The sequence below is a fragment of the Octopus bimaculoides genome, chromosome 6 (genome assembly GCF_046866305.1).
Source record: "Octopus bimaculoides isolate indiv1 chromosome 6, ASM4686630v1, whole genome shotgun sequence".
In the NCBI taxonomy this organism is placed as follows: Eukaryota; Metazoa; Mollusca; class Cephalopoda; order Octopoda; family Octopodidae; genus Octopus; species Octopus bimaculoides.
Window position 1 is genome coordinate 38,708,647 of NC_142933.1, and position 12,048 is coordinate 38,720,694.

General features: G+C 36.5%; 1 protein-coding gene across 1 annotated transcript in view; it reads left to right on the plus strand.

The window, feature by feature from the left end:
• Positions 1 to 12,048, plus strand: part of LOC106868959 (sodium- and chloride-dependent glycine transporter 2) — a 51,474-nt gene that overhangs the window by 35,743 nt on the left and 3,683 nt on the right. The window contains exons 6-10 of the mRNA XM_089353772.1: positions 668 to 771; positions 1,750 to 1,874; positions 2,477 to 2,589; positions 6,183 to 6,314; positions 10,896 to 10,995. Coding sequence (XP_089209898.1) covers positions 668 to 771; positions 1,750 to 1,874; positions 2,477 to 2,589; positions 6,183 to 6,314; positions 10,896 to 10,995 — 574 coding nt within the window. The remainder of the gene's footprint in view (positions 1 to 667; positions 772 to 1,749; positions 1,875 to 2,476; positions 2,590 to 6,182; positions 6,315 to 10,895; positions 10,996 to 12,048) is intronic.

A 12,048-nucleotide genomic window follows, 5' to 3' on the forward strand; every position in this document is an offset into this window, starting at 1 on the left:
ATACCTTGAGTGAATTTTGTCCATCATTCATCCGGGGTCGATGAAATAAGTAGCAGCCAAGTGCCACCACCAGTAAAATTAAACTAAACCCCCTCGTCCTGTTATGATGCCTTCTGCTATGTTAGAAACCATTAACATTGTGTAACAAAATTGTTGTTTTCTTTTGTCTTTGGTCAGTAAGTGTTACTTCTTATTTGCTTCTATCTAGAAATCAAAGGAAATAACTACTATTCCCTTCCAAACTATGCTTTTGTGACCTGGACATCAATGTTTTGAAACTAGCCTATTTTCCATTACATTTCAGACTCAGAGCCGAGTTGCTGAAACAAAAATATCGTTATAGCAAATATTCTGCTCAATACCACAGATTTGCTTATCAGCTGCTTGACCATAACCATTTGAGCATGTCCCTTATAGGCTGACAGTATGTGCATCTCTGATTATGGATAGGAGTAGTGGGGGAGAATCTTAGCTATGTGTTGAGAGGGATTCTTTGGGGTTTTTGATAAATGTAACAAAAGCAAAGTTTGAAGGAAATATTAGCCGTTTCTCATACTTTCTAGGGTTAAGCAAATAGGAAATAACAGTTGCTATCCAAGGATAAAAATCGTGTTAGGCAGTGTAATTATAATGGAAACTGAATATATTTCTAATTTGTTTTTTCAAGGTATGGAAGAACGCAGCTCTACAAATACTTTTATCCATTGGAATCGGTACGAGTGCATTAGCAACATTATCAAGTTACAACAACTTCCATAACAACTGTGAGAGGTAATACTTTCTCTTACTGTCATTATTTGTGAGTTAGCTGTGGCCAGTTTTTAGGAAGTAGAACTTTTTAGCAAGCATTTTCCACCAAATAATCATAGTGTTTCAATTTTGTGATTAATAATTTAAAGGAAAAGGGAAGCAACGTTCAATAACGTCTGACTCCATGAATTAAAAGAAACCCTTATTAGATCGATCGTGAAGGGTTGGGGAACATACAATCTTCAGTCGAGATCTGAAGATTGTGTGCTCCAGGTATAACATGCTTCCACCTATATTAGGGCCACAATGTTCATCCTACTATTCAGTAGTTTATCACATGGCATGCAGTGTGACAGTCTACGTCGCATTTTCATTGTCCAATCCTTTTTATTTGTGTAAGATTTTGTGGCAGTAACATACTGGCTTGACTTCAAGGATTCTTGACGAAAGTTGGCCTTGTTATTAATGTAAATAGCTTTTACCTTCTTGATTGCAACAAGTCTTGAATTAAAGATAGATTTAGATTGATTGCCTTTCGGTACCCAGCTGTAGCTATCTTACGATTAGGTGGAGTGGACAGCTGACAATTAATTGTCTTGGTTTTGGACACAGTACACAATGTAGAACATACAAACAGGTGGGTGGCCTGTACAGTTTTAAAGTTAATTATCTGGGCTAAAAACATAGTATTGTGGTATATACATATATGTAGCAAGAATCCAATCTACTTATACGTAACTGGACAGTTGATATTGGTTATGAACGAGTTACAGAGAGCTGTTATACTACAACCAACATTCCTCCAAGCTACGTAAAGTTGGGTGGACAGTTGACTGTTAAAGGGCATCCACAGTACCATGAAATATACTATACTGTGGTACCTACGTACATCAGGGTGAGATATTAGTTTCAAATTTTGGTACAAGGCCTGGGAGGGGGTGAATCGATTACATCGACCTCAGTTTTTTGTAAATTATGATTTATTTCTATTCGTTACAGAGATGCCATCATTTTACCAATAATAGATGGATTAACCAGCTTTTTGTCCGGTTTGACATCGTTTAGTATCTTGGGTTATATGGCTCACATTAGTGGAACACATCTTGACAATGTGATAGCTAAAGGTACATTAAACATACTATATCTAAAATTACAATGTTACATGCTATATCTAAAATTACAATGTTACATGCTATATCTAAAATTACAATGTTACATGCTATATCTAAAATTATTAATGTTATTGATATAATCATCTTAAGATACCTTACAGTAGCGAGCTGGCAGAATCGTTAGCAGACCGGGCAAAATGCTTAGCAGTATTTCGCCGAGGTCGACTTTACCTTTCATCCTGGGTTGATAAATTAAGTGCTAAGGGAAACGATGGGGTGGATGTAAACGACTAGTCACCTTCACCAAAATTGCAGGTCTTGTGCCTATAGTAGAAAGGAGCATTGATATAATTATCCTCAGATACCTTACGGTGGCGAGTTGGCAGAATCATTAGCACGTCAGGCAAAATGTTTAGCGGTATTTCCTCTATCTGAGTTCAAATACTGGCGGGATCGACTTTACCTTTCATTCTTTTGGAGTCGATAAAATGAATACCAGCTGAGAATTGGGGATCGATGTAAAACTGACCTTATGCCAAAAATTTGTAACCAGTATCTTAAGATAACTTAACAATGTTATGGTTAATATGACATTCTTTTTGGCATTTTTCCAGGTCCAGGGATTGTCTTTATAGTTTACCCACAAGCACTTTCAACTTTTCCTTTTGCTCAGATCTGGGCAGTACTGTTTTTTGCAATGTTGGTGTTGGTTGGCTTAGACAGTCAAGTAAGTATTTTGTTGTTGTTATTGTGTTTTTGTTGCTGTTGCTGTTGTTTTGTTGCTGTTGTTGCTGTTATTGCTGATATGGTTGCTACACTTATTGTTGTTGATGTTGCTACAGCAGAAGTTTGAGATTTCATAGATAAATAACTGTTTGTGAACAGTCCGAACGCAGGCTTTTATTCCCTTTTAAAATCCCTTTATTTCCATCGCTTCCAGTTTTTCCTTCTATTATAGTCTTCACATCTCTGTAAATTTCAAAGATGGTGTCCAATAGTGTATCAAAATCTCAAAAAGTCACTATCAATTCATTATTTGCATTTACTCTCAGCCATTATTAAACTGGGATCTAAGGATAAAAAAAAAAATACATATGTATTATTTACTTTCATTTAAAAATCCCCAAAAGTGGAATGTTCTCTTCAATATTCTTTTATTCTTTTATTAATTTGTTTCAGTCATTTTACTGCGGCCATGCTAGAGCACCGCCTTCAAGGGGTTTTAGTCGAACAAATCGACCTCAGTGCTTCTTCTATCGGTCTATTTTGCTGAACCACTAAATTATGGGGACGCAAACACAACACCAGTTGTCAACCGGTGATAGGGGAACAAACACATACATAAATATATACTTACATACATAAAGTCTGTCATACCGGCCATGACGAAGGGAAATAGCCCTGAAACTCGAGTCGCCTTTATATATATATTTATATTTATATATCTATATATTTGATCCTTTATATTGAACACTCAATATTTCATCTACATTCAATACTTTCTTTCATGGTGCCATCCATTTTTATTTTATTTTATTTTATATTGTATATTGTATATCATATTATATATTGTATATTCCATATTCTATACCCCACATTAGTTCTGCAGGAATATAAATAAAACATAAAAAACAGACAGTGTTGGAACTCTTTTAAGCAAAATAATATATTCCTCTATACACAATCATACAAAAACCCCCACCTTTTTTGTATTTATTTTTACTCGCATATATATATATATATATATATATATATATATATATATATATATATATATATATATATATATATACACATATATATATATACATACATACACACATATATATATATGTATATATATGCATATATATATATGTATGTGTGTGTATATATATATATATATATATATATATATATATATATATATATATATATATATATATATATATATATATGCATATTATATATATGTGTGTATATATGTGTATATCTATCTATCTATCTATCTATCTATCTATATATATATATATATATATACACACACACACAGGGTGCGATGAGTAAATTGTCACCATTTTATATTTTTAATTTCGCACATGTGCATTGTCTGTTTTTGATATTGTCGACTACTTAGGTTCAGTTGGGTATCGTCTGTGAGAAAAAACAACTCCATGACGCAATTCGCTCTGTCTGAGAAATTTGGAAACGATATGCTGTACTGCTTGGCATTCGTGCCGGAAGCTCTACCACGAATAGATGGTGAACACACAGAACAACCGTTGGCTTGCCGTATCCCCAAAACATATACCGACAGTGATAAAAATCAAACATCTAGACAACATCATAGTATTTGGAGTGATCACTAGTGATGGCGACGTTATGCCTCCATTCATCTTCCTACACGGCCACACGCTCAACACGGAGGCCTACATCAAGTGCCTGGAGAAGGTAGTGCTACCTTGGGTTAAGAGATCGGCTGCTGAAAGACCCTATGCCTGGCAACAAGACTGCACTATGCCACACAAACAGGAGAACCCAGTCATAGCTGTCAGACAATTTCTGCGATCACATCACCCCTAACATCTGGCCACCCAACTCCCCAGACTGCAATCCCCTTGGTTATTATGTGTGGGGCGCAGTTGATCAAGAGACCAACAAAACTCCTTGTAACAGCAAAGATAAGGATTATGGCAGCATTCACCAACTTAAACAAGGAGACCACCCAGAAGAGTTGCAGGAGATTCCGAAGTCGTCTGGAGGCTGTGGTTGAAGCCAATGGCGCTTTTATTGAATAAATTTACTCTTTAGTATTTCAAGATATTTTTATGTAACTTAGGTAAATATATCTATTAAAATGAGATGTTAGTGTTATTTTCAATTTTGCGTAATTTGGGCGGCAATATAGTCTCTGCACCCTCTTTGTGTGTATATATATATATATATATATATATATATATATATATATGACAGGCTTCTTTCAGTTTCCATTTACCAAATCCACTGACAAGGCTTTGATCATAGTAGGCTTTGGTCATGAGGTATTAGTAGACGGCAATTGCCCAAGATTCCAAGCAATGGGACTGAACCTGGAACCATGTATTTGGGAAGCAAGCTTCTAACTACACTGCCACATCTAGCAATAAATTAGTTTTTGGCTTCTAAACATCTTCCAATATCTGTTAGCTTTAATATATCTCCTTCTCGAAAATCGTTTTCTCTAAAGAATCGGACCAGATCAGACTTGCATTTTTGCAGCAGATATTTCTTTGAATCTTTGAAAAATGTCTAAATTAATAGTGACCAGTGTTTGTATTTTAAATTTGAGATCAACGATCTTCAAAGTTTTGTAATAGAATCTCTATGAATTTTATTTTATGCACTTAAATATACGAAGGGGTGCCGAAAAGTTTCTGGCTTTAAGGGTGTCGTGAAAGGCTTGTTTGGAGACTCAACCTTCCGAGTTATTTCACATGGCTTAGAAAAACTGAAGGACCACTGCAATAAGTCCTGTATCTGAGAGGGGAATAAGTTGAATAAAATCATAATTAACTGATCCTCATGTATTTTCTTTTACCCAAAGCCAAGAACTTTTCTGCACCCCCTCATCTTTATCTTTTATTTTAAGTGAAGGCTGTATTAGGACACAGAATGCTGCGTTATTTACCATGAAAGGACCTCTCATATGGAGTTGGGAGCTTTTATGCACCATCTCTGGGTATAAATACTATTTCCATTGTTATTAATTATAGCTTATATATATTAATGTATTTTCTTTTGTGTGTGAAGGATACCATTAATTCCTCCAAGCCCTGTTTATGTGTGTGTGTATATATATGTGTATGTGTGTATGTATGTACACACACACACACACACACACACATATATATATACATATATATGCATGTATGTATGTATTTGTGTTAGCGTTTGCCCTCATCCACACTGCTTGACAAACGGTATTGATTTGTTTTCATCACCGTAACTTAACAGTTCGGCTAAATGCCAGACATAAAAAAGGAAATAAGTACTGGGGTTGATTTGATCGACTAAACAGTTCAAGGTGCTGCTCCAGCATGACCGCGGTCCATTGACTGAAACAAGTAAAAGATAAAAGATAAATTTGAAATTGACCGATTATTTGATTTTGTGGTTGTTGTTTAGCTGCAAGCTAGATATAATGTGGTAAAACTAAGATAAAAGACCTACATGTGGCCATCCTGTCTTTCGTATTTAGACATAGCATATCTAAGTAAATGTTACAGATCGATCTAACTATATATAGCTTTATTTAAGTCTATAATACAAATTATTCAAAATGTCAATTGTTTTCTCTTTCAGTTTGGTCATATTCAAGTGATTGTTACTGCTATTACAGATGTGTATCCAGAAAAATTTGGTAATCACAAGACTTTGTTAACCGGAATTGTCTGTTTAGTTTGTTTTCTTTTTGGAATCGTCTTCATTACGGAGGTAAGAGACGTCAGTAGGGTTATCAACTGAGGTAACTCGATTACATAAGAACAATTCTTAATCCTCTTTTACTTTGATATATAGAAGCTGGACAAGCTCTCTTTCAAATGTCAGTATATTTTGTTACGACGTTATTTCAGTCCTTGTGAGATGTCTTAACATTATTCTATATTAATTTAGGCCATCAATTCTTTTGTATCACTTTCTTCAATCTTTATTCTTTCTGTTCATTGTCTTTTTATGGTTTCCTCAGGAAAGGAAAGCCAGCGGTCGTAACACTTCAGGACATTCAAGAGTGATTATAGGAAATTTATCATCACATCGGACATCTGACAAAAATGTTAACAATAGTAAATCTCGCTAAAATTATCCAAGGAACAAGTAGTGGAGTTAAACGAGATGACGGATTAAGTAAAAATATCCAGCGACGGTTTCTTCTGCATAGTTCTTATTTCCAAAGTTTCATACGCAAGACTTTGATCGATTTGGGACTGTAGTCGGGAACACTTGCTTTAAGTGCTAGCAGTATGATGGGAACTGAAACTTCATATTTGCAAAGCGAAGTTTTTAATCACAAACACAAAATACAAAACCATCCTTTTACGTACATTCTACTCTTTCTTTCACTATCTCTCTTCCGCATCTATCTCAAAATTTATTTCCCAAACTTCCAAATAGTACCTTCCCAAAAAGAGCTGTGAATATCCAGAAGTTGATATGAACTGTAACGCACTGTATATTCTCAGAGAGCTGTGAAAGAAATTATTTCTTTTGTTCAAGCGCTGAAGTATTAAAGATAATTTTCCCGGAATTCTTGATAAACTCTGTTAATAGGAAACAGAGAAACTGTCTGAAAGGAATCAACTCAAGAAGTAAGGTTTATTAATTTAACCATTCTGTCATTTCATCGGGACCAAACGAATGAACCACGTCGATAACATACAAATAAAAAACCTCAGTGTCACAAGAAATGATACGGCTCTTTGTTACAGGGGATCTTTCCTGGCAAACACACGTCCCTGACGACAAAAATTGCATAAAAACACTGGCCTTCTTTCAAGGACCAGAAAATATTTGATCCCTCGACGACTACAAACCTTTAAATATAACCCACGATGGAGACTACTGTCACATCTGACTCGACCGGAGTGGGTTATCCCAAGCAACAAAGTTTCTCATACGTTCCAACAGATAGCAGTACTCAGTACATTAAATATTACTTTAAAATATTCGAATCGCTTCTCTGTAAATATGTTTATTGTTCTGGCAAAGAAGTGTTTATCGCCTTAAATATCATAACACACGAGACATATCTAAGGAAGTTGTTTACTGCCTTAAATATTATATAACAGACCTCACAGTTCTAAATCTGAAATGTTTACTGCCTTAAACATTGAAAAGTGCGACACAGTTTTAAATCTCCAGTGTTTATTGCTTTAAATATTATATAACATATTTCTAAAGTGCTTCTTGCCTTAAATATTCTTTTCTACTCTAGGCACAAGGCCCGAAATTTTGTGGGATGGGTCCAGTCGATTACATCGACCCCAGTACGCAACTGATACTTAATTTATCGACCCCGAAGGATGAAAGGCAAAGTCGGCCTCTGCAGAATTTGAACACAGAACGTAAAGATAGACGAAATACCGCTAAGCATTTCGCCCGGGGTGCTAACGTTTCTTATTTCTTTATTGCCCACAAGGGGCTAAACATAGAGGGGACAGACAAAGGGATTAAGTCGATTACATCGACCCCAGTGCGTAACTGGTACTTAATTTATCGACCTCGAAAGGATGAAAGGCAAAGTCGACCTCGGCGGAATTTGAACTCAGAACGTAGCGGCAGACGAAATACCGCAAAGAATTTCGCCCGGTGTGCTAACGTTTCTGCCAGCTCGCCACCTTTCTTGCCTTAAATATTATATAACATACCTCATAGTTCTACATCTGAAGTGCTTACTGCCTTAAACAAAATATGACATACGTGACTGTTCTAAATCTGAAGTGTTTACTCCTTAAACATTGCACACTACAATGAAAACAATGTTATAAAGGATTAATAGGTTTTAACTTCAGGACCAGGAAATATCTTTTCTTCTGAACAGTTGCCAGGAACCTTTCACATACCTGATAGACACCTGGCTCTAAAAATAAAAGAATACGTGGCTGATGGGTTAAATTTACTTTTTATTACGCTCCCACTGCACAACGCTATGCCTACATTCTCTCTCTCTCTCCCCTACCCCTATCTCTCTCCTACCCCTCTCTCTCCTACTCCATCTCTCTCCTACTCCATCTCTCTCTCTCTCTCTCTCTCTCCTACCCCCTCTCTTTCTTCCATATGTCTTTTTCTGCAGTACTATAATAGCGCCTGAACTTCAAAGCTATTAAAATATATTCTACTCATTTGGCTCGCTCAATTCTTGCAACTTATCACTTTTGCCACTCAAACAAACAACTCATATGAAAAAATGCATTCGATGCTTAGCCCATTACAGAACTGCAGCCTTCGGCTCACATTCTCCAGACATGAATCTATACGAATGATGATCAACGAGTTCATTCCAGCTGCAAGAGTCTTGTATTATCTTTAAGTGTCTAGGATTACATTACTTAATGAGTCCTCCCCATTTTTAAGATTATAAAGTACTTCGAAGGAAATTTTGTTTCTGTTTATAGGTGTGAGCAGCCTCCTTTGATGTTGAAGGAAGCGAAACTCTGTTGGTATAACGAGAGAGGAAGATATGTTAGTCAACGTGTAGTTACATATTGGGTCATCCCAAAAAATAATGCAGTTTTTTTATACTTCTTTCATTTTTCAAAATTAAGATAAACAAAGTTTTTTTAATCTAAAATATACTTTCTTTCATTTTCTACAATGTTCTTCCATCTATCTGGTAGACACACAAAGCCCCTCTTCCAAAATTCACTTGTCCGTGACGAAAAATACTCCTCTAGTACTGTTTTGACCTCGTCTATAGAATTCATATTCTTTCCGTCCAAATGATTTTAAAGAATGCGGAATACAGGATAATCACATGGGGCAATGTCCGGCGAATATAGTGGATGGGGCATCGTTTCCCATTCAAACTGTTCTAGCCTTTGGAATGTCAACCTCACTGTATCTGGCTGAGCATTATCCTGATGGAAGAACACCTTTCGTCTTAAAACCAAGCACGGTGGTTTTTCTTCTAGCACTGAGTGAAGCCACTCAAGCTGCTCGCAGATCTCCTTTGTTATCGTTTGGTTTGGGTTTAAAACTTTCGAAGTGGACTAAACCTTTCATATCCCACCAAACAGATAACAACACCTTACGTGGGTGAAGACCTTCTTTAGCCTGGGGTGCTGGTGTTTCTCCTTTCCCTACTCAGTCTTCGGCGCTTGACACTTTTATAGAGAACCCATTTCCTGTCACCAGTCACCAGTCATTATTCGGTCCCCAAAAGGTTCATTCGTGAGATGTGACAGCAAAGAAGAGCACACATTCACTTACTGCGCGTGATTAGACTCGGAAAATTTGTGAGGAACCCATTGACCCAATTTGCTGACTTTTTCGATGGCACGAAGGTGTCGATGAATGCTTGAATGACCAAACCCAAGCTTCTCTACCAGTTCCTCAATAGTTACGATGGGATTTTGTTCCACCAGGGTTTCCAGGACGTCCTCGTCGAGCTATACAGATCTTCCAGGATGAGGCTCGTCTTCTAGGCTGTAGTTTCCAGCTCGGAATTTCTGGAACTACCGTTGACGCTGGCTTACGCTTATTGTTCAATCCCCATATCAATATTTCTCGCACTTTCTGTCGCAATCCATAAAGCAAAATATGCCGAATATGTTCCTTTGTCACTTCCATTATAGCTTTGAAAAAAGTAACTGTTAAAATCGAACTGTATTCTTCAAAACTTTCACTAAGAATAAGGACAAGGTAAAATTACTACCTGCTTTTATAGCAAGTTGATGCCGGTAGTTTATCCCATCCTTCGTCGACTTTTGGATCTTCCCATAAATAATGCGGCCTTTTCAACTGTATGAACTAATATATTGGTTACTACTGAAGAGTTGCTAATATGAGAAGTGTTACTAATATGTGAAGAGTTGCTAATATATATTGGTTGCTAGCGAATTCTTGATAAGAAGTAAATTGTTTTTATATATGTGGACTATTAGCAAAGTATTGGTATATTTGTGGGTTACTAGCGAAATATTGCTAATATGTGATGTGTTGTTGCTAAATATGTGGGTTTTTAACGAATTCGTAATATGTGTAGTGTTGCCATATATACTGTTTACTAGCAAAGTGTAACTAATATGTGAAATGTCGCTAATATGTAAAATGTTGCTGTGTGTGTGTGTGTGTGTGTGTGTGTGTGTGTGTGTGTGTGTGTGTGTATGTGCTTACTGGTGAATTCTTGACAATACGTGAAAAGTTGCTAATATGTGGTTTATTAGTGAATTGTTGCGAATATGTGAAAGCTTGCTAAATACGTGGTTAACTTCTGAATTGTTGCTAATATCTGACGTGTTATTATATATGTGGATTGCTTGTAAAGTGTCACTAATAAGTGTTGCTGTATATTTCTAGAGTGGACTCTACATCTTACAAATAGTAGACTGGTACTGTGCTAGTCTTACTCTGCTGTTGATATTGTTTCTCGAAATCATTGCAGTTGCCTGGGTTTACGGTAAGATCATCATTATCATTATCGTCACCGTCGTCGTCGTCATCGTCGCATTCATCATCAACGTCGTCGTGATCATCATCATCATCATCATCATCATCATCAACCCCTCCTACTTATCATCATCAGCATCTTCGTCATCGTCAACATCATTATTGTCCTAATTAGAATTTTGTCTATTTTCACTCGTTTCTATGCCAGTGTACAAACTCGAGATGGAAGAAAACAATATAGAATGTTATAACACACACACACACACACACACACACACACACACACACACACACATACACATACACACATCCATACACACACATGCGTGCACCACGCACACACCACAAACACAAACATACATCATACATACACACACATGCACACAGCCATATGTAAACACACATACATACATACATACATACATACATACATACATACATACATACATACATACACACACACATGCATATACCTGTACAAGCAACCTCCGCATTACGGTACCCCAGGTAAATGTAAAATACTATGACTAATTTCGGAATACGGTCAGTAATTTCACAATCATGGTAACTAGGATGAGACTCGTCGTAATGTGTCGATAATCACAATGGTAATTAAGAAAACCTTTGTATGGCGATTTGCAGAAAATGGAAGTTGGTTCTTTTAATGAAAAGCCTTTTCTGACCAATAAATGTTGGTTTGGAAGGTTTAATAAAGCGTTTGATATTGTAGTGTTAATACAGAAGCTGCTACCCAGAGCATCTGAAAAAAAAAAAATAATTGCTAAAGACTGCTACACACCAGAGCAAGCATACCTTTCTGGAAGCTCAAAGCTGCTGGAAGTTTTCTTCGAGAAGAAAAAGCAATGCCAGGAATAAAAGCTTTTCAAAGCCGCCTGGTGCTTCTTCTGGAAGGCAATGCTGCTGGTAATGTGAAATTAAAGACCTTATTCGTATATTGTTCCAAAAAATTTAAGAGATTACAAGGATTGCTCAAAGTTTAATCTGTCTCTCATTTGTTCCAAATGTGAAGGCAAGGACGACCAAGAGCCTCTTAAAGAGTGGT